General features: G+C 37.9%; 1 protein-coding gene across 1 annotated transcript in view; it reads right to left on the reverse strand.

Annotated features, from left to right (window-relative positions):
* LOC149289649 (collagen alpha-1(XXVI) chain-like) overlaps nucleotides 1–24097 on the reverse strand; it is a 168301-nt gene that overhangs the window by 139310 nt on the left and 4894 nt on the right. Inside the window, exon 2 of the mRNA XM_089490210.1 lies at nucleotides 4294–4416. Coding sequence (XP_089346336.1) covers nucleotides 4294–4416 — 123 coding nt within the window. The remainder of the gene's footprint in view (nucleotides 1–4293; nucleotides 4417–24097) is intronic.

Consider the following 24097-nt stretch of genomic DNA (forward strand, 5'->3'; position numbering starts at 1 on the left):
GGGGGCAGATGTGCGTAACTGGGGGACAGGTTGGAAAATACAAGAAATAAAAACAAAAAAAATATTTTTCTCAATCATAGCTTTTATTAAAAAAAATAGTTTACATGAATTAACATTTACTGGTAAAACTTTTTTCCTTTAGGGTCGTCTTATATTCAGGCTTTTTCTTTTTTTCCTAAGTTAATATTCAGATTTTGGGGGGTCGTCTTATAATCAGGGTCGTCTTATAATCGAGCAAATACGGTATATTTTTTTTATTTTAGTCCTACAAGATCACTGTGTACTGGATATAATGTATTCCTGAATGCCGAATTGCCCTATGTATTTGTAGATTGTGATGAGGTCACTCATTAAGTGTCTCTATTCTATAGTAAAAAAATCCAATTAAGCTAAACACTCTTCATAGCTGAAATTATCTAATCTCTTAATTAATTTTATAGTATCTTTAGAATTGTATTCTTTACAATTTATTCACTTATTTGTGAATTTATGCCTGAAATTGAAATAAAGGAACTCTATTTCACTGCATGCAAACAGACTAATGTATTCATTCATTTGACAGGCGTTAAAAAATAGACTTTGGCCTCATATCCCTCCTCCTCTTTACAATTACATTGTTTTATGTACTAAAATAAGCTCCAATGTGCTATAAAAATGTGGTGTGGGAATAATGGGGTTGAAATCATCACGCTGGTAGGACCTGCTATAGGCAGACAGCATGCTGGTAGCCGGTACGAGGTCCCAATGCGGTGTGCAATCACCTGAACAAGATCAGCTGCGCGATCCAGCTGGCTGGAGAATACTGGAGGCACACCTGTGATGCACAGCAGGAGGGGAGGCAGGTTCAGCCCCATATTATCTGCCCCGTAAAATCTGGAACAGCACCGCAGAGGTACCCTAATGTGGTCTTGACTCATCATGTTTGCTGTTTGGATTCCTGTGGTGCTGTTTTTGACCCTTAGCTTGTCTGACTACTCTTCTGCCAAACAATTCTGTACCCTACTGTCCTAACCTGTGCACCATACATGGTTTGTGTGACTACCTGCGACGTTAACTGACCTGGGCTTGTGTGAGTAACCGTTTTGTGTACCAAACCTGGCAGTCTGTGACCATCGGTCCCGCATTGGTATCAGGCATCCATTACATCCTGTCTCATGATTCTACCTGCAGAATTACCTATACAGGTATCCGGCTACCCTACGATGCTTTGCCACCTATACAGAGTGCCTATTATACCTGCCTATACCTGAACTTCCACACTGCTGGGATCATCGAAAGGCTCTGTTCGCTTATCTTGGGGCTCAACCCCTTGCTATGTGTTACAGGGAGTAGAACCTCTGCGATGTGTGCTCCTGGGTGACCGCAGATGTGACAGAAATGAAAGGAGGGAAGCTGTGACAGTTTGTGCTGAAAGTGTGAAGGGACAGGGGAACTAAAATTACAGAAAAGCAAGACTACATGAACTAAATGGAAGGGAAAATAGTCAGTGAGGGGCTAAAACAAAGGGAAGACGGGAGGGGAGATGACTAAATGGAGGGAAGCAAGAAAGAAACATTTAAAACAAAGGCGAGAAGAGGAGCTAAAGAAGTTAGAAGGAGGTTCTAAAATGAAGAAAAAGCAAGAAAGACGGCACTAATATTAAGATAATAGAAGGGGCAATAAAAGGAGCTAAAATGAAGGGGGTAATGAGACTCTTAAAATAAAAGGAATGAGCTTTAAGATTACTTAGATAAACAAAAAAGGGGTTGGGGAGAAAAATAAAGTGAACAGAGGGCATTAGCAAAGAGGAATATGATCTTGCTTGGTAGGTTATAATCAGTGGCGTCGCTACAGGGGGGCAAGGGGGGGCAATTGCCCCCCTTAGAATATTCCTTGCCCCCCCTGTTGCCCCCCCGCCGAATTTGGAGCCACCCAGGACAGTCCCCTTGACTGCTAACAATGGCATGGTGCCGTCGCTAGCAGTCCAAGTCGGGTGCTAATGACGGCACCATGCCGTCGCTAGCACTATCTTACCGCGATGACGTCACCGCGCAACTTTATTAATAACTGACAATTGTCAGTTAAAGCGGAATGGGGGCATGCTGCTTAGATGCCTGTATCTCAGGCATCTAAGCAGCTACAGACCTCCAACATATACCGTTGGAAAGGTAATTATCTCACCTTTCCAACGGTATATAGCTTGTAAAAATTACGTTAAAAAAAAATGTAAAAAAAATGATTTAAACATAAAGTAGTTATACTTTAAAAAAAATAAAAAAAGTTTAAGTATTCTAGCTAAATGATCACTGTGGTAGCCAATGTTACCACAGCGATCATATAGCTATAAAAAGTCACATTCCCTTTTTAACAATTGCCGATACTAATTTTTAATCCCATGATCCCTTTGATCATGGGGTTAAATTTAGCCAACGGTAGAGGCAATTTTTGAAATCCTGATGAACTGCAAATATTATTAAAATCAGCCATTTAGCCTGTGCGGTTCGTGAGTAACCATCTCATCCCTGGAGCGCCTTGCATTTTTACGGCAAAACTTATTTTTGCTGTAAAAGTGATTTTTTTTTTCTCCCTTTACCATCATTTCTTTGGGATTGTAAGGGGAAAGAATGGTGTGTGCTTCTGTGAGTGAATGTATGGAAACTATGGTGTGTGCTTCTGCGAGTGAATGGAGATATGAAAGGCGTGTGAATGATCAGTAATTAGGGTTGAAGCCTTGACGTGGCATTACTGCTCATGTAGGAAGTTAAATTATGGCACAAAAAGTACACATTTGCAAGAACTACACCCCTTGGCGCTTCAAATGAGGGGCTGTATGTGTTTCTAGTACAAACCTGGAGTGTGCTAGACACAAATGAACATGTCGCTATGGATAGAAAAAATATTTTCTAGCCAAAGCGACATATTCCATGATTATTTGTGCACTCAACTTTTGTCCTAGAAATACATGTAGCCCCTCATTTGAAGCTCCAAGGGGTTTAGTTTCTTAAAATGGATGAATTGTCTGAATGAGGGAGAGCATGAGTTAATATGTGGATGAATTGTCTGAATGAGGGAGAGCATGAGTTAATATGTGGATGAATTGTCTGAATGAGGGAGAGCATTAGTTAATATGTGGATGAATTGTCTGAATGAGGGAGAGCATGAGTTAATATGTGGATGAATTGTCTGAATGAGGGAGAGCATGAGTTAATGTGATTGTGTGTATCATAGATGTATAATTGTGGAAGGGCAAAGATGGCACTAGCAGGATGTTTGAGCCTTGGGGACCGAGATGGCACAGGCCGGGTGTATATGGGACAAAGATGGCAAATCGTATGTGTGTTATCTGGGTGCTGGCCAGGTTCTATGTGGGCAGTGTGGACGCCAGGGCTGGCTTTGGGGTGTGCAACCTGTGATCTATGCCTGTAATTTAGGGGGTTTTAAATATACCTTTAATGCCGTGTTTTTATGTGAATTCCAATTGATCTGTACCTGCAAAGCTGGGTTTTTGTGTTATTCTGTAGATCCATATGTGCTATGCTATGTTTCCATACATTATTTATGTGTACCTGCAAATACAGGGTTTGTATGTCTGATTCTGTTTATTTGATATATACCTTCAGTGCTGAGATCACAAGTGAATTTAAATTGATCTATACATGCAAAGCTGGGTTTGTGTGTTAATGTGTTGATCTATACCTGCTATTGGCAGCAGAGTCTAATATTATATATATATATATATATATATATATATATATATATATCGTCAGCAGGGACTAATATTAATATACATCGGCAACTGGGGCTAATATTAATATATATGGGCAGCAGGGGCTAATATATATATATATCAGCAGCAGGATCTAATATTAGGCCCTGAAATCATTTAGCGCAAAAGTTAAGGTATTGTTTTGTTTAAAGGATTTCAAGGATTAGTCGTACTAAATTGTGGCTTCAGGCTTCCCATGTTGAATGATCAAGTATTGTATTGTCCAATAACAAAAGTATCATTCCATAGCACATTACTTTTGGCAATATATATATATATGTGTGTGTGTGTTTTCAGTGGTATGATTTAATGGTGGAAATTATTAATGCCCCCCCACCTTGACTGTGGTATCTTGTGTGCCCCCCCTATATATTGTTTCTAGAGTCGCCACTGGTTATAATAATGTAAGAGACACCTAAGTTTTGTATATAACAGCTACAGTATTTTATACCGCACCGTAAGAAGCCACATGTCTGTATACTGTTATTATCTTTGCTGCACTGTATGAGGCTGACCGGTTAATACCATGTTGCATTCAAATTGTTTACCTCACAAGATTTGCACAGGGTCCCGGCCATCTGCAACTTTGATAAACCCTTTGAACCACAGTCTCTGATCCATTTTGTACTTGGCAGGTAACCGTTCTTGTTACTGTAAACTGGCACCAGTTTCTAGTAAATAAATAAAAGAGAATAAGTCATGGTATAAAAGCACATTTTACAGTTGTTACAGTAAAATACAAGTCACCACAAATATTTGCAATTATTATACACTGAGCAACTGCAATAGATCATTGCAAATTATTTCCCAATTGCTGTGTATAATCCCAATTCTCTTTTAATACAATTTATTGTAATTTATTCATACTATACCACTGTATGACCTAGTAACCAAACTAAAGTTAGATTTTAGTTGAGCCATAATGATGACTATAACTGGAAACATCTCTAGTTTTCTTTGGAAGACCTGGCTGCCCTACACATAGCGAGATGGCAGGTGGCAGAGCCAAGAAAAGAGGCTGGGCTACCAGTATCAAATGACATGGCTACCTACAAGATTGCTGGAAAAGGGTTGATGTGAATAGAACTGTTTAGGGTTTTACCACATTGTACCAGAAATGCCATTTATACAGAACCCCACAATGTATATAAACGGACTGATGGTACTTTATATACATTGTGGGGTACTTGTTATCTGAGTTGCAATGTGTTTAGTTTACAGAGAAGTAAAAGGATGAGGCACGACAAGAGGAGGTGGAGTAGCCAAATGTACTCAACATAGGTAGGTGGGTTGCAAGAGCTAGACACCATCCTCCTGACCCAGAGATCAAAACTTAAATACATAACAATGAGTTGTCATTAGTGAAGCCTTCTGTGTCAAAACTATTGTTTCCAAGTATTCCCTAAACATGAAGGTCATGGCAGCTCTGCATTACCTGCCACCATTGTGCAGTGAAAGGAAGACAGGAGATCAATACTTAAGATGATTTCCCCCATGTGTCTTGCCAAATGCAGTACTAAGATATTCTACCTTCCATAGTTGAGGAGACATTGAAGAGCAGGGATGGAAGATCTGTGCCACTGAAGTCACAGCACAAGAGATTCTGGGACCCCTACAGTTAAGGGTGTGTAATGGTAATGGTGGAATAAAAACATGCCAGGGTACAGTGGGCTCCCATGCTGCCTAATTTTGTCACTGCAGCTCACATAAAAAAAAGAGTTGTCAGAAGACTGTGTATATTTCATAAAGGCAAATATTTCCAACTTATTTTGGGCAACACATATACAAAGAGTATTTTTTTTTATAAACACTTCAGGCCATATGTGTATAATTGTCTTGGCTGCTTCCTTCCAGTGCAGTGTAATCAGGAAAGGTATACACAGCTGCAATTAGTTTGCTTAGTTATATACTTTATATGAGACTTATGAGAGAAGACCTAAACTGAACACTGTACTTGATCTGACTTCTGTGTGGTCTCACGCCAGGGGCACGCTAACAGATCTTTATCTAAAAGCACCTATTGCACCACTTGTCTTCTCCTTCAAAATATTTGCACCATCAGATCTAAGCTTTGTAGGTTACACCGCATAAGTATTTACTCCGAAAATTAATAAAATAAGGAAAATGAGAATTTTAGTTAGAATCAATATGGCATGGTAAATATTATGGTGATCAGCTGCATTATAATTAATTGTGTACAGCCTGAACTAACCTTAGTGTAAAATGACAGGTAGAAGGAGTACCGATTCCTAGTTTGGACACAAAAACTGGAATTCAGTTTCATGGTTAAAAGTTTTCTTCATTGTGCTCGTATAACATATCCATAAGTGGATTATACTCAAGGAACCTAGGCTAGGCAAGCTTGGGCTCCGAACATTTTAGCTTTGGACATATCATTACTACAGATGTCAATTTTAAGTTTACATAAAGATGGTTAATGGGAATGCATTATACAGTAGATATCCCCATGCTGAAGCAAAATAGGCAATATATATATTTGTTATGAAGGACATGCTCAGCTCCCAATATCCTCAGCAAACAGGTAACAAGAAAAAACAATGCTATATTCTGTTTTGGCCCAAGACCGTTTCCAAATGGCAAGATATTTAATTTAGCTTTCTCATCTGCACAATCCTTCCTGTGATCAGCGACAACAAAAAAAACATATGTAATGCAATTCTGTTGTAAATGTTATTGCTGTCCTACTTCTACCATGTTGATGATATAAACACTAGTCCACCAATGACCGGAGATGCTCATAATGATCATGTGTAGTTAACTACAAGCATTAACCCCCAAAAAAAGTCTTAATGTATCTGGCTGTTATGAATAATGTCCCCTAAAACTATCCTGCCCCTGATTAAACATATGCGTATGACATCAAAATCTATTACAAGATGTTACAAATATATATGACAAAGTGTTTTTTTTTAGTGAAGAGAGAGTTGGAGGGTTGCATATTACCTACCTCCTTTTACATTATAAATACCCCAGAAAACTTTTGTTGCAATAGCTTGGATGACTCTCAATAAAGCATACTTAAATCAGTAAGATTTCTGCTTAAACTATACAATGTGCAGCCATTTGCCTTGGTTGACCCTTTATAATGTTTAGTGAATTCAGTGACTTGCTGCAAAATCCCAATATTAGAGGCTAAGACACTAAGTTATGTTGTCCACAGGGTAATGCATAATGGGAGCACTGACGTGTCTGTAAAATGAGAGGTAGAAGATCATAGTTGCCAGTTGTCCAAATGCATTGGATTTAGAAGCATGGCTGATGTCATGGCTAGATGTCCTGAACAGTGTACTGTCAGTCAGTCATCATGACTTGCCAATAAAGTCTCCCCTTTTTGTACCTGCATCCCAGTGTCACCTTGTTCCTCTCTGGGTTCTCTAATTTCTCATTTTATGTATTTTACAGCACTATATATCATCATGATGTGTAAACATAATGTGTAAACATACATTAACAGTAGAAAACATGTTTCTAAATTAAAATGTTTTTCTGAACGTCTTATTCAATCACACAAACAGCTACCAATATGTAACAAAGTCTCTCAATGTCTCACCTGTCGCCACACCTCCAAAGCAAAATTTTCCTTCTTTGGCCATAGTAATGAAAAATATGTTTTATAACAAAAAATTACTGATTACACTTATATGTACTATATTATGGGATGGAAACTAAACTTAAACTGCTGACACAGAACTATTTTGATGATAATAATGCCCAAAGCAATCTACAGGCTACTGTTTCCAATTTGACCTTGACTTGCATCTAATTCTGCCTTTCTGCAGGCTCTTGAAAGTATGTCTGTTTTAATAAATGTAAATATTCTGGAATTAACACATTCTCACGTGACACACAGAAATAAGTGTTTCAAGGGGATTCATTTCAAAAGACTCCTTTCCTTTTTGTTTACATCTTTACATCCAGGAAATAACAGACTTAAGCTTTAAATTCTTTGTACCCTACTAACACGGCTATTAGCAGTACCCACTTTAGGGAATATACTAAAACTGTGTTTCACTGCAGGGAATATTAAAAAGCTTTCATTTCCCGGTGGCATTTTTTGTAGCCTTTTAGCTGTATCAACAATGGTACCAAATTATCTTTTTGTTTTCACAGGGATAATGGACTGTATGTTATAGTTACTCAAGATCAGTATTTAGGGTACTGAAAACAGTAGGACTGTTTTTATAGTCAGATGGAGTTCTCTTAGTTTTTGGATAAGTGCTCTTTAACTGAGGCTATCAGTTTCCATGTTATGGAGTTGAGGAATTTCGGTTCCTCAAAGGTCACGTAATTCTAGTGGGAAAAGATGTCTTTCTGTCTCTAACAAGGCAAACCACAGCACTTACAACACATATAAATAGCTGTCTATATATTTCCAGTTCCCCTATCTTATTATGATTTATACATTTCTAACATAGCCCTAGGTCCTCCACAACAAAGAATCAGAATCATCGAGAATAGACTTAAATTTACTGTTCATCAACTTGGGTAAAGATAATTTCAGTTTCTTTTGGCAGTCAGGCTGAATGCTATGTACACTGTGCTTTTGTGGTCCATCTCTTCTAAGGCTAACCTTATTAAAAACCATCCTGCTTAGTTCAGCCTCAAAACAATGACCCCTACTCCTAGGGCTGGTAATACCATATAGCCAAACGAAGTATCTGCCTATGCAGCTGGCTTGGAATGGGGCACCACCTTGATGTTCTTTACTATTTTAACAAGCATAAGCATCACACGATCAAATCATACATTTTTTAAGTAGACAACCCATGGGTATTTGCCATTATTTTAGCTCTCTCCATACCAGGATTTTGGGGAAGATACATTGCTAATTTTATCACTTGCTCATAAAAATAAACTTTATTTTCCATTCTTTATTTTTTTTTTTTTATATATTTTACTAATCACATTTTGATTAGAAAGCTAGACATCATTGACTTGCATGGTTAAATGTGGTATTTGCATTATTTAACAACATGTTTAGTGGGGTTTTTTTGGAGTAAATGCAAGAGGAATAAATGCAAGATCTAATTCAACCTGCATGCCCTCATCTAAACCTTGCACAGTGAATAGACCTTGTGAATATACAAATTGTTTTGTAACTCATACCTCAATCAACTACTCGACTTCTTAGTGGATAAAACTAAAAAAATTAATATTTTAATAGCTCATCATGAAGATTTTGTATAATGCTCCCGCAGTTTTCACTGCATTTTATATTGAAAACTTTGTTATATGTTGCAGGTTACATTGTTATTTGACTGGTATTCTGTGCGGCTGTTAGGGCATAAACCATGGCCATGTGCCAGGACTTTAATGGTATGATTAAATATTCAGTTCTGTACGTAAACTATACAGCTGTGAACCCGCTGACAGTCTATCCCTTTTCCCAACCCAAGCCCATGTTTGGACAGGATATGAATATAGTGGAGCCAAGTTAATGATGCAAGTGCTCGGTTAAAGAAACAGAGTGCTATTTGCATCGTGGAATAATAAGATGTTATGGGCAGTAGTTTTAAGATGTAAAACTTGGAAAACTAAACATTTAATTTGGAAGAAGTGTTCACAGAACGAAAATCTATGATTTGTTAACATTTCCATTTCCTACTTATGATTATGAGGTGGCACCTATAAAGAATGTGTCACAGATACAAAAGAAAAGGTTTGGTTACGAGCAGCAGTAAACCAATTCCTTAAACATAGACACACAATGAATCTAGACCTGACTACAGGTCAATATATGTGTAATATTAGGGGATAACAGCCAAAACATTTTATATCAATAAAAAGAAAAAAAACATGCAGTGCCTGGTCATAACTAAGACAGCATATGAATGCTACATTAATTTAGCCAAAATATTAAATGATAGCTCTTCCAAGATAATGACCATATGTGGGAACTTCCCAGGTTAAGCTACATAGAGCTCTCCCTCTTCTTGGTCAGTGGCTTCATGAGGGGCCAGGGATAGCTAGCAGTGGGGTAGGGCTAGCCACACATAGGGTCTAAAACAGTCTTACGTTGACATAGAGTAGGGTGCAAGTGGACCAAGAGTGGGCATGGCCAAACGCCTCTTACATGCCCAGAGAAAGAATGACCCGGAAAGTAGCACTTCATTTGGCGGCTCAGAGGCAAACCTGAAGAACTGCAATTGTCAGGTCATTACCACCACAAAATACAAAATTTTCAAAAGACAGATGTGCTAGCACCATGTGTCCATTCTCGCGAAGCGAGGATATGGAAATAGAGGAAGAGTTGTGCTGCAACTATGTATTTGCTCGCAAGTGTCCTGAAAGTGAATGTCCTTAAAGCAGGCTATGCCTGTAGAAATGAAAATGAATTAAATGAATCTGACATATATATATAAATATTCTAGAAAGTTGGCTTGCACAATGCATATGTAAAAAGATTAAGCCTTAAATGTTGAATTTATCATCAATCATTTTTGATACAAGCACTAGATTAAAAAATTACAAATTGCCTGTGACCATTCATTAAAAAATGTGTTACATTGCTTACAAGATTGTTAAAAAGAGACCGCTGACCCAGTGCAGCCTTCTTGCAATCCGACTCACCAGGATATAAACAGAGACCTTATCTCTTTTAAAGTGGCTGTGTACATTAATATAATAGTGGGGACCACTTATCTTATCACCTGTTATCTATCGTTATCTATTGGTCATTGTCCTCCTCTCTGAGCATAAATCTTGCTAGGAGATTACTTCACAGCCTCTGATGTAAATGTAAATTTGCACAAGCTTTTGGAACCTCTGAGATCTTTTCTTCCTTGGGATGAAGAATCTGCAGAGTGGAATTCCATTTATAGAAGGAAAGTCTTAGGTCTTGAAAGCTTGTGTAACTTTACATATTTCTCTGTGTTAACCCAATAACAAATGACACCATTCAATTACTCATTTTTATCTCTGACAATTAAATAAAATTGAATCGGTCAATTTTTCTGTGTTATGTTAGGGTCTTGCTTAATATTTATGAGTTTGAGGTCAAATACTAATCCTCTATCTATGAATATATGTATATATTAAAATAACAATGAATCAAGAGACCATGTATGTTACGTATTAAAATGTTTTCTAAATAAATAATAAATAAAATTACACAACCTTTTTTAGAGTTCTAAATTATTCATTATATTCTGAATGAATGGGAAAATTGTAACAATTCCACTTTAACATTAAATCCTATATAGATCTTTTAATTTTCACTTCAGAATATGTTTACAAATGACTCATATTAGGGACACTGTGAGAATTGCACCACGGGAGGACTATGCAACACCAACAAACTAATAAACTTTCTTGTACACAAATATTGAAAAATATAGACATTCTTAATCTTAAAAGTCAACACATCTATGTTACTATTAGGAAGGAGACTGCAAGCAGCTTTCTGGAAGGGCTTTATTTCTGCTTACATTATTGCAGTAATTACCAAGTGTTTTGTAGGTGTCAGACAAGACAAGAACAGAGCCTCCACTCAGCATTATAAGCCCAGCATGTAGTTCCAGACACTAAACTAACGTCATCTTGGCAGCTTTTCAAGACAAATCTGGCGGTGTCACAAGGCCACCTTTTTTCTATATGCCACCCTGTTCAGCACCTACTTGCCAGGAAAAGAAAGAGAAAAATGATCTCAGGTTAGAGTGTTTTTGAGTTCTTAATGTGAAACCACCAAGGTGAAGAAAATTGTATTCATTAGTGTGCGGTAAGCGGAAAAGCAACTTTATAAGAGGGACTGGAGATAAACAGAAGAATCCTGAGCTATGAGGGCCATTCATGTCATATGAAAAACTAATTAAGTGGGACACGTACAACTTCATGTAAGCGTGAGCTATTAACACTCATTAACACTAATACTGTTGGGCTATTAAGAATCATTAATCTCGAAAGGCATTCCTAAAATGTTACTGTACGTGTTAATGTATAGTCACTTGTTTTCTTCTTTGAAAACATCTGCCACCATGACAATTTGTAGTTATTGCACAAAGCCAAGTCAAACTTTCATAACTGTTGCAGATTAAATTATGTTGAGAGGTTTGAACCTGATCAATGCAGATGGTCTGCAGTACCATATATTCTACTTAATATAAAAATAACTAAATATTTTTTTAAAAAATAAATATATTTGAACATTATCTTGGGGATAATTCTAAGATGTAGCCATGTGACACAACAGAGGGATTTATAGTTTTAAATGCTTTATTAATACAGCTGGAGGTTAGGCTAGGGCAATTTTTGCTATAGTTAGATTTAGTAGACAATTGAAAAACTAGCTTGAATTTTATGGAAAACCATGTATTGTTTTTTTGGGCTTGACAAGCTAAGCTATTCATAGATAACTAATTTAAGACAAACCATGCACCCCATCTATACAATAGTAAACAGAATTATCTCTTTCTCGGTCTAGTCTCGGATATAGTATATAGCCACCCTGCGTCCAGGGTATTTAGCTTGCGCTCAATTGTAATTGTTTAACCCCTTAAGGACCGGGCTCATTTTTCGTTTTGTACCCTGTGGGACCGAGGCTGTTTTGACACTTTTGTGGTGCTTGTGTTCAGCTGTAATTTTCTCCTCACCCATTTAGTGTACCCACATAAGTTATATATTGTTTTTTTCAGGACAAGATGGGCTTTCTTCAGATACCATTATTTTGATCGTATCATCTTATTTACTATAAAAAAAATTAAAAAAACATGGTGAAAAATTGAAAAAAAACACATTTTATGACTTTTATTTGAAAAATCTTTTACTCACCTAAAAAAGCAAGTAAAAAAACTAGCTAAATAGATTCTACTACTTGTCCTGAGTTTAGAAATACCCAATGTTTTTATGTTTTTTTGCTGTTTTTTGTAAGTTATAGGGCAATAAGTACAAGCAGCGTTTTATGATTTCCAAATCTTTTTTAACAAATCTGCTCAGTCTGCCTCCATCTCCTCTTTGGAACATCTTTGAAGCCGGTTAACTCAATTTAACCCCCTCAAACCATATATTTTTGAAAACTAGACACCCCAGGGTATTCCAAATGCTGTTATTTTAACCCTTTCCATGCACCAATTATACAACTACACTTTGTCAAACTTTGTAATAGTAAATTTTTTTATTTTTTTTTTCCACACAAATTGTACTTTAGTTATAGATATACAGGTCCTGGTATATGTCACTGTCAAACAACACCCCAATGTGTGTTCAGGAACATCTCCTGAGTACAGCGATACCCTACATGCATGGGTTTGTCAGATTGTTTGGCTGGTAAAAGGCTACTTTTGGGGCATGCGTAATTCAGGTGGTCATTTGGTCATTGTGCCTCCCTCTCCTCTTTGGAATATCTTTGAAGCCGGTTAACTCAATTTAACCCATTCAAACCATATATTTTTGAAAACTAGACACCCCAGGGTATTCCAAATGCTGTTATTTTAACCCTTTCCATGCACCAATTATAGAACTACACTTTGTCAAACTTTGTAATAGTAATTTTTTTATTTTTTTTTCACACAAATTGTACTTTAGGTATAGATATACAGGTTCTGGTATATGCCACTGTCAAACACCCCCCCAATGTGTGTTCAGGAACATCTCCTGAGTGCAGTGATACCCGACATGCATGAGTTTGTCGGGTTGTTTCAGATTTAAAATGCCACATTTGGGAAGTGCGCTTTTTTTCTCCATTTTGGTCAGTCTGTACCTATGCCCTATCTTTGAGCTAGGCCACTCCAATTTACCCCATCAGCCATTTTTTTTATATATTAGACACCCCTTGGGTATTTGAAGTGCTTTTATTTTAACTCTTTGTTGAGATTTTTGAGAAATTTTAGCACTTGCTCAAAATAATAAACTTTATTTTTTAATTTTATTTTATTTTTTTAATACTTTTTTTATATTTTTTTTTTACACATTTTGCTGGTACTGGATGGTTCATCTAGTGACATCACTGCATAATTATTTTTAAATGTTAGCACATTTTTTTTTATTTTTTTTTTCCATATTTTTTTTTTTTTTGAATATTTTACTAATCACATAGTGATTAGAAAGCTGGGCTCCATTGACTTGCATGGTTGAATGCAGTACCTGTATTCAACCAGCAAGTGGAGCCAGTTCTCTAGAGGGTCTGGAGACCCTCTAGCGAACTTTTTCGTCTCTATTGTTTTATTTCCCGGGCCGCCGCCATCTTGCTTGATGGCGAAGATCACCGGCAGCGGCGGCTGTGACCGCTCTCCGGAGCGGTCACAGCCCACCTAGAGGTAAGTGTTTGGTGTCGCTGGATGCCTCCTGATCGAGGCATTCCAGCGACACCATTTAAGTTTAGGAGGCGATCGTTGATCGCCTCCTAAACGCTTTTAAAACGGGCGTCCGCCGCCATACAATGTATGGCGGCTGTTGACGCCCCGGGGAGGGGCCAGACATGGCCCCCGATGCCGATCTCGGCCTTGCTGAATGCCTCGACATCGAGGCATTGCAGCAAGGCCGTTTAAGCGAAGAAAGTGATCCTTGATCACTTTCTAAGCTTATTTAATTTTTTTACGGTTCAGGACCGTCAAAGGTCATTTAGTGACCTTCTTGTTATGACGGTCCTGAACCGGCAAAGGTCGCGAAGGGGTTAAATAGTGTCAGATTATTTTTCTTCTTTAGTTAAGTCCAATTCATGTCCCAAAGTGCCTATTCACTTGTCTCCTTTGATGACATTGGTACATAGAGCCCTTCTTGCCAGTTTCCCGCTTGTAATTTCACCACATCCATACATGATGTCTTTGCCTATTATACAGGGCACATATAGGTTTATTATGTTATTATTATTATTATTATTATTATTTATTGTTTTATATAGCGCCATCAAATTCCGTAGCGCTGTACAATGGGTAGACAGGACATAACAAGTAGTATGTAACATACCAAATTGACTTACAGAGACAACAGGTGAGGAGGGCCCTGCTCAAACGAGTTTACAATCTAGAGTGTATTACGCAATAGGTAAAGGGTAAAAGTGCCAGTGTAAGGGATGGACCAGCCACACTAGTAAAAGTATTGCAGGAGAGGGACTAGGAAAGGTGAGCTAAAAGAATATGGAAGGGCGTTAATGTGCTATGTTGTAAGCGTCCTTAAAGAAGTGGGTCTTGAGGGATTTTTTTAATGAATAAAGGCAGGTGGAGAGCATTCCAGAGGATAGGGGCAGCCCTTGAGAAATCTTGTAAGCATGCATGAGAGCTAGAAATCCAAGGAGAGGATAGAAGGAGATCATTGGATGAGCGGAGAGACCGATTAGGAGTGTATTTAGAGATGAGTGAGGAGATGTAGGGAGGGGAACCACTGTGAAGGGCTTTGAAAGTAAGAGTGAGGATTTTGAAACGAATCCTGAAGCGCACAGGCAGCCAGTGAAGAGACTGACAGAGGGGAGAGACGTTAGTAAAGCGATGTGAGAGGAAGATAAGTCTGGCAGCAACATTCATGGTGGATTGTAGAGGGGTGAGACGGTTAAGAGGGGGACCAGCTAAGACAGAGCTAGAGTAATCAAGACGGGAGAGAATCAGGGCATGGACAAGAGCCTTAGTGGCATGCTGTGTTAGGAAGGGACGGATGCAGGCAATGTTTTTAAGATAAAGGTTGACACCAAGACAGCGTGCATGAGTAGACGGGGAGATGGGGGAATCTTAGCAATGGAGGGAGGGAAGATGAGGAGTTCAGTTTTGAAGAGGTTAAGTTTCAAGAAACGTGCAGACATCCAGGTAGAGACAGATGCAGGGCAGTTAGTTACATGATCTAAGACAGAGGGAGAGAGATCAGGGGAGGATAGATAGATCTGGGTGTTCTATACAAAAGCAGTAATTATAATTAATGCTTGCATATTTTCTTTTTTCTCACTTTTCCACCCGACTAAACATTGTAATTTTAGTTTGTGGAAGGGTAGCATTCAAAGAAATACTGTGAGCCATCCTTTTTGCTCGATGTAAGAAAGAAGCTCTGTCTGCACATGCCTACAACCTGATGAGGCACTTTTAGCTCCTTCTGAGATCATTACAAATATCACACTGGATGATCCATCGAGTCATTTTAGGTGAGTCAAAAAAACACTGTATACTAAACAGCGATCACTTCTACTTGTCAAATTTTGATGGACTTTGACAAAGTCTGATTGTTATTTGAAACGCATCAGTGTGGACATATCTAGGAACTGAAAATGGAAGAAAAGCTGCCTGTGCGCACAATTGCAAGAGCGATTTGTTTAAGCTCTACAGTTGTGATTTGGTGATATATATACCATTTTTTTTAAAAAACATATATAAGAAACTTACTGAGATGAGCAATATATTTGTTTTGTGATGCAAGTTTTTTTTTTGCACAAGACTGAAGTATGTGTAATAAAGTTTGTGACTCTTTCAAACATATAATAGAAAAAATCTTGTTAAATACACAAAGCAGAAAAACATAAGTTTGAAATAGAAAAGTTTTCAATTTCCTTGGCTGTGGAACATTAAGTATGTATTTTATTCTGTATATGTCATAATTGGTTATATAATATGTTTCTCGCCATAGACTAAACATGGGTTCTTTGTACACGATTACTGAGGATGAGGTTAAGACAGCTGGTTGCATTAACCCAAATGAAGATAAGAATGAATAGGAAGGATAACAAACTAATTCAAAGCTTTGCAAAGGAAACAACATTTTAAAGAACAAAATAAAAGGGGGAAAACCTTCTAACTATAAATAAGCATATTTTAGCAACACAGTATATGCAACACAGTATATGCAACACAGTATATGCAAGTTATAATGCACAGATGCATTGCATTGAAGTATCTTCTTCGGCAGTAGGTAAATCTCTGTCTTCATAAATATTGTCTAAGAGTAGCTTGGCTAGAATCCATATGACATTGTGCATCAGAAAATGTAACAGCATTTGACTAACAGGGGAAAAGAATGCATTATCTCCTTTGATGTGCAGAAACACTATTCAGAATGTACTATTTCGGTTAATTGGCTGTTAAAAGCAACCATTTCTGCAAAAAAAGTATGTATTCAACATAACAGTAGAAGAAGATATGAAAGTAATTGTCAATAAGGAAAAGGAAATTAAATAATACTAGTTGTAATGCTTTTTTGATGGCTATATGCAACGATCCTTGTAGCTTAATCTTGACACAATCATGGTCTCAAGCAGAGCTGTTGCTATATTCTTCTATAGGAAAAAGAAATATTTAAGACATGTTTGATCTTGTAAATGAAAACCAAATGATCCGAATATTGGCCAGCCTTCAATCCTATGCATCACAGAAGCAGCAAATTTTCGACAACGTATTGTGGCTCAACTATGTTAATACACTTGGGAAAAGTTATAACCTGAACCTGCAATTTAAAAAGAAAAGATGGCCACAGATGTTCAGGATGTCTGTCAGGGAAATGTACATTACTTTTTCATGTCTCTTCTTCAGGAGAATGAATCCTTTGTCCAAGTGGTCAATGGAACTAAACAGTTTCAACACTTCAAAGAGCTTCATCGTGATGGAATTATTTTAGATTTGTGCCTATATTGTGGATAGTCTTCTTGAAAGGCTTTTTGTTAAATTTCGATGTAAAATTTATAATAACATAGGGATTTTAAATATCTGCCAGAAACGTATAACTAGAAATTAGAGTTGGGTGCTGTAAAAAATTTGTGTTCGTTTTCATGGGAAAAATTTGTCCGTTTCTGTCTTTAGTTTGGACGAAATTCGTCCAACATTTTCGAAAATCCCATTTTTTCATCCGCTTGCCATGGAAACAGGAAATACATGTGTAGAAGAAGTTGAATAGGTCATTTGAGACCAATGCATGGATAAAAGAGGGTCAACGTTAAGGTTAAGGATAGCAGTGGACTGGTCAAATGATTTTAACTAAATTAATTAATGATCTTAATTAAATCAAAACTTTAGAGAGTCTTAGACACTGTGAGAAATGGCAGGCTGAGGCTCACAAAGTCTCACACAGAAGAATCTCACTCTGTAAAATTCTCAGATGCAGCACAGCAGTGTCACATAAAGCAGTCATTGGACAAGCCCTCAGCCATTGGACAAGCCCTCAGCATTTTGTGATAGGAGTAAGCTGATTGGCCAAATGAAGATCAGCTCACTCAATATCCCTCCTCTTATTGCAGGCAAGATGGCAAGATTCTCCTCCTCTTAGTGTAGTTAAAATGGTGGCTGCAGCAAAGGAAAGAAAGATTTTCGTATTGCACACCAAAAAAAAACAAGTGATTCATGCACTTATAGTGATCAAAATAAAAATATTGAACCTGTTTTTGAAAGCAAATTCCTTTTGATAAACCAGCTCATAAAAGGAGAGAAAATAAAACAAGAAAAAACATATAGTGTAGTATTCCAGAAATTATTATTAGTGGTAATTATGCATCAAGTGCACTCACATTTGCCCAAAAGAAAGCAGACACTTCAGGGGATCTTCTGAGAAACTCCTTATGTAGAGGAGCAAAAAGGGTAAGAGCAAAAAAGAGCAAAACAATAGTGAAATATTGTATGAAATCTTGATTATTTAAATATGCATCAGGTGCACTCACGTGTAATCCAAGATTCAATAGGCACCTCAAAAGTAAGGTAGGTGGCTATCTTCTTTAGGGTGGAGTAACCTTCAATACACCCCAGGAGTGAATGTGTATACTACTAAAGTATACTAGAAATGTGGTTAGTGTCCTTTTACCCACATCCTTAAATGTACCTTTATAAATGTACTTTCTACATCTTTAGCAATTAATTATATCAAGCTCCTTCAGTTCCCATCATTTTCCATGAAACTGTGGCTCATGTCCTCATTCAAGCAAGATTAATGAAAAAATAAACATAAAAGGTACAACAGCAGAGTAAAAAACTAGATCAAACATTGACTTTTCATTTATTATTTTACTTATCTTCTTTCTCAGATCCACCCATTGACTGTTGATTGAATCTTTAAATTGTATTTCTTAAATAATACTTCATCTAAATGTGTTATTTCCCTATATACGCCACTACCACCTTTATTTTTCTAATCAGCTCACTTTAAAATAGTTTTTTTTTATATTTTCTATAGGTTTCAGACTTGTGTTACATTGTATTTTAAAGCTCTGAAATGCTCTGAAAAATAGCGGTATAAACTAAAAATGAAACATTAGCTTACAAAAAACAAACATTAACAATCTGACCATTTACAAATACAAATAAAAGCTTCTATACATTTAAATCTTAAGAAATCTGAAGATATTAAAATTTACATCTCAGGCCATCTTTGGCTCAAAATCCACTAATTCACCCAGACCTTGATAATAAACAAGTCCAATAAAGCGATGGTTAGAGTTGAGAATTTGGAGAGCTTGCACAAATGGGGAATATGTTTGATATTTATACATTTTCAACTATCCTCCACAATATGACTTTTTTTTACCCTTACTTCAGCTTGGTTTGTCTGTCCTGGCTCTGGTTCATGGAAATCCCATACTTTCTAAAATGCTTTTGACTATCTAGCCTACATAATAATCCTCTGAACATTAGCCTTTATTACTAGTGCAGCCTTGACCATGTTGCACCAAGGACCATCCATTTGCCAATAGTATTATACAGTTTATTAATGCTGAACTTGCAAAGATACATCTCAAATCAGTTCAGAGACAAATACCATGTCTGAGTGTGTAGGATTCACAGATGTCCAACTTTAAATAGTCAATCTGTCAATACTTAATATAGCTTAACCCCTTGATGACAATTGCCGGTCCGGGCACGTCACCGAAAATCGTGACGATTATGACAATTGACGTGCCAGGACCGGCACGTCTTTAAACAGGTGAAAAAATCGATCCGTGATCGATTTTTTCACTCAAACGGTGTTGCTCTAATGCCTCGACATCGAGGCATTGAGCAACACCAAAAAAAACATTCCCGGCCCCCCCCGATCGCTCCTAGGAGCAAATAAAAAAACATTTCTAAACATTGCCTTTGATCAGTATTGGATCTGCCTCCCTCCTTCACTTGCTTCTAGTGAGGGAGAGAGACAGATCAGTGTGTTTTTAGGTATTCTCAATAATATATATATATATTGATCCAAAGGCTCTTATAAGAGCCACCCATTTAATATTAACCCCTTCATTGCCATTGATCACTGCATAAACAGTGATCTTGCATAGTGGCAATTGTTTTTGGGGTTCTTTTTTTTACATTTTTTTTAAGTTTTTTTTTTTTTTGTACTTTTTTTTTAGGGTTTTTTTGTTTTTTTTTTATTAGAGCCATTAACCCTTTCCTTCCCCACTATTTTTGCTGCAATTGTTGCCATGCAGCGGTATACGGCTGAGGAGGCATGTTCCAAATTTGGCCCTTTTGCCCCCAAACAATCTGACAAACCCATGCATGTGGGGTATCAATGTACTCAGGAGATGTTGCTGAACACATATCGGGGTGTTGTGTGACAGCAACAACATACCAGGAGCTGTAATTTTACACCTGAAGTACAAAGTATGTTTAAAAAACAGCAAAAACAATTACTATCACAAACTTTGACAAGGGTTGGTGGTAGGATTAGTGCATGGAAAGGGTTAAACTATCAGCATCTAAAATACCCTGGGGTGTCTAGTTTTCAAAAATATATGGTTTGGTGGGGTAAATTTAATTTGCTGGCTTCAAAGATGCCCCAAATACCACATGGAGACAGAATTACCAGATTCAGAGAAAAATGGTTTTGAAATAGCAAAACGCTACTTGTACTTATTGCCCCATAACGTGTAGAAGAAAGCAAAAAAACATAAAAACATTGGGTATTTCTAAACTCGGGACAAATAGTAGAATCTATTTAGCAGGTTTTTTCAGTAGTTTTTTATGATGAATAAAAGATTTTTCAAATAAAAGTGAGAAAAAAAAATTTTTTCTCAATTTTTCGTCATATTTTATTATTTTTATTATAGAAAATTACATCATATATAAAAAATTATGGTGTCTGAAGAAAGCCCTTCTTGTCCTGAAAAAAACAATATATAACTTGTGTGGGTTTAGTAAATGGGTTAAGAGAAAATTACAGCTAAACACAAACACCTCAGAAACGATAAAACAGCCATTGTCACGAAGGGTACAAAAAATAGAATCAGCCTTTGTCACGAAGGGGTTAAATAACATTTTAACCCTGGATGTATTGTTGACATCCAAACATGTTTTGGCAATGTATTGTATCTCGCTCTTAAAAGATCACATTTCCATTGACCTTGTTCAAAAGGGTTACTCAAAATCATCATTTTCGAATTTCAAAAACAGTGGCCACTTTGACAGAAAAAGAAGACAATGTTCCAAATGCCAGAGGCATGGAGGTCTCAGTCAATGTTTTGTTATACAGCCTTTATTAAGCCTGTGCTCATTCATCCCAATGTACAGAACACTCAGATTTCCATATATATTATATGGAGTGTCTAAACAATCATAAGAAATGTATGGTAAAACAGTGTATTTCTCTATGGTGGCTCCCAGAGTGTAACTCATAACACAGTAGCAACACGGAATCGTGTTCTGAAGATAACTACATATAAAAATATTCTTCGAGGCAAGTAAATTCATTGTGGGAAAGGTACAGCTGCATCATTGCCTTCACACATTTCTCAATTGTGCTGCTTGTCACCTACAGTTTACAAAATCTGCATACTTCTTACAACTTCAATGTATCTGATAATGTTAGCAGAGAAAAGAAAGCTGGCAATGCTGACAGAGTTGTTTCCTTCTGCTCCTGGATACTGCCAGTTCCCAAGTAAAGAATATATTTCCAACAGTCACATAAGAAGGTCACAGTTGTATTAGAACTGTCATTTTTACATGATAGTGCTGGGTGTTTTGTTTGACAAATGCTTCCCATAACACTTTACATAAATGGTATAAACTATTTCTGCGTGTACACTCACAGATGTGCAGGTTTGCTTGGCCGTCAGATGAGATTTATTGGCAGTGCTCATTGATTGCACGCATTAATTTAAAATATACAGGATGGCAGGAGTTTTACAGTCTACCAGCGACACCATCAGCACGGACCAGATATCCCAGACTTTGGGACTGAATCTCCAATGTTCACCATGGACTACTCCATGTGTACATGGACACTAGTACTGCATCTGAGGCTAGTTATGAAGATATAATCGTTATACATGTTTAATATGAACTTAAATACAATATGTCTTAAGTAGATTGGTTATTGAAAGTCAGGCCCGGACTAGCCATCGGGCAAACCGGGCATTTGCCCGGTGGGCCGGGCAGGATTGACTTAGGGGCTGATGGAGCTGCAGCTCCAGGCCCCTACCTTAAAATAGGCCCAGTCAGTTCGGTCCTCTACGGCCACACTAACGCAGGGCATAAGGGGCACCTGCCCCTTAAGCCCGCCGCAACTGCGACCGGGTCTGCCACTCTAAGGGGTCGGGAAGCCCCAACCAGGGCCGGCCATACGGGTGTGTGGCCGCACAGGGTTTAAATTAAAACATCGGGGTTTTTTTTTTTACTTTATTTAACATCCTCCATGTTAAATAAAGTTTTTGTTAACTTTATTTAACATGGAGGATGTGAAATAAAGTTAACCCCCCCCGATATTTTAATGTAAGCCCTGCCTCTTAGAGTGGTGGACCCGGTCGCAGTTGCGGCGGGCTTAAGGCCCAGGTGCCCCTTATGCCCTGCGTTAATGCGGCCGTAGAGGCCGCATAGGCCCAGTCAGTCCGGTCCTGCCGCGGGCCCGGCCATAGTTGCTGCTTGCTCCGGCAACAAGGTAAGTAGGGTGACATATTTGGGGCACTGAAATTGCATAGTCCCCAGTGTAACAGGGAAAATGTAAGACAAGGTTGCATTATGTATGTTCATTCATGAGTGGTGGTTTTAAAAAAGACTTTTAGATCCCATATGGCCTATGCAAACAGGGCAGGTACTAGACAGAACAGCAGCTATACAACAGGTATTTTTGTTTTAACATGTGAATATTGTGCTACAATAAAGGAACTAAGTCAATGCCTTGAATTATAATGATATGGAAAGCAATCAGCCTCAGGCAAAAACCTGGAAAAAATGTCAGCCAAATATCCAACTGTACAAACGTAGGTACAGACAATGAGTACCCTAAGCAAATGGGAAATCTGTAACCTAGCACAAGTTAAAATAAAAAAAGACCAGCAATGTGCACAGAGATACAGAGAGAGAAAATTTTAGTTTTTTTAGTAGGTTGAGTTACACAACCATGTGCCTGAAAGGAGACATTTTAAAGATTTTCCTCAACTTTTATTGTAATAGCCAAAGGTGTCTAGAATCCCCCTCCCCAACACACACGTTGTGTATAGTAGATTGGATGCAGTATCATTAAAATTATATATTATGTGCTCAGACTCTTGCAAGGTGATTGGTCCCACTCCTTCCCTCCTTTATCTATAGCGACAATGCTGGCCTCATCCCCCACAAAAGGGGGCTTTAAACTCATCCTTGATATTATGCATCCACTACACCATGGTATCCAAACACCCTATCCTAAATTCTGGTCAACATTATTGTCCAACATTAAAATATGCTGGAGCAACACCAATAATCTGTGATCACCAAACTAATCCTAGTTTGTTTAACCTTATATCTCACCCAACATACCCCTGTGCAATCATCTTACTCCATAACCCTGGAAATAAACAAGAAGGCTCCACCAATTGACAAAATGGGTTTACTCATTACCATACCTGGGAACTTCTGGGCTCCGGCTACCCGGAACCTTCCCTTGCGGGATGCGACCAGGACTGCCCACTGACGTCAGTGGGCGGTCCCGTGACATCGGTGAGAGTTCCCCCTGATGTCGGTGGGAGGTCCAGCTGGCATCGAGGGCGTTCTCGCTGACATTCTTGCAGAGAAACACCACCATTTAAAGGGAAAATGGGTGGGGAGCGGGGCGTGTCAAGCCCTCGCACCCGCAGGATTCGGGTCTTGACCCGGAGAAGCAGTGCTTCACCCAGCAATCTCCGGGCAAACCTGGAGAGTTCCCAGGTATGTTCATTACCCCTCTTTTTCTAACCCAAATTTCCAACTATATTAACAGTTGGTGAAAGCGTGAGTGCTTTATATTGACCTGCGCATAGATTTCTCATAGATCCAGGCTGCCCATGACATCTTCCAGAATAATTTTCTTTTTTTTTTCATTTCATTTTATCAAGAGCTTCTGTATGAATATATTTTACCTGTGTCACAACTGACTACTCAGAACATGTCCAGTAATAGAAACCAGATCTACACACAAACTCCCTGTCGATGAATGAACTGATATTTTTTAGAATACTGCAATACTGTTTATGCTCTAACTGTTCATAATTTATGAAGTCAGCTA

This window comes from Sceloporus occidentalis, unplaced genomic scaffold, assembly GCF_023333645.1.
Source record: "Sceloporus occidentalis isolate IW3139 unplaced genomic scaffold, rSceOcc1.0.p SCAF_43, whole genome shotgun sequence".
NCBI classification, from domain to species: Eukaryota; Metazoa; Chordata; class Lepidosauria; order Squamata; family Phrynosomatidae; genus Sceloporus; species Sceloporus occidentalis.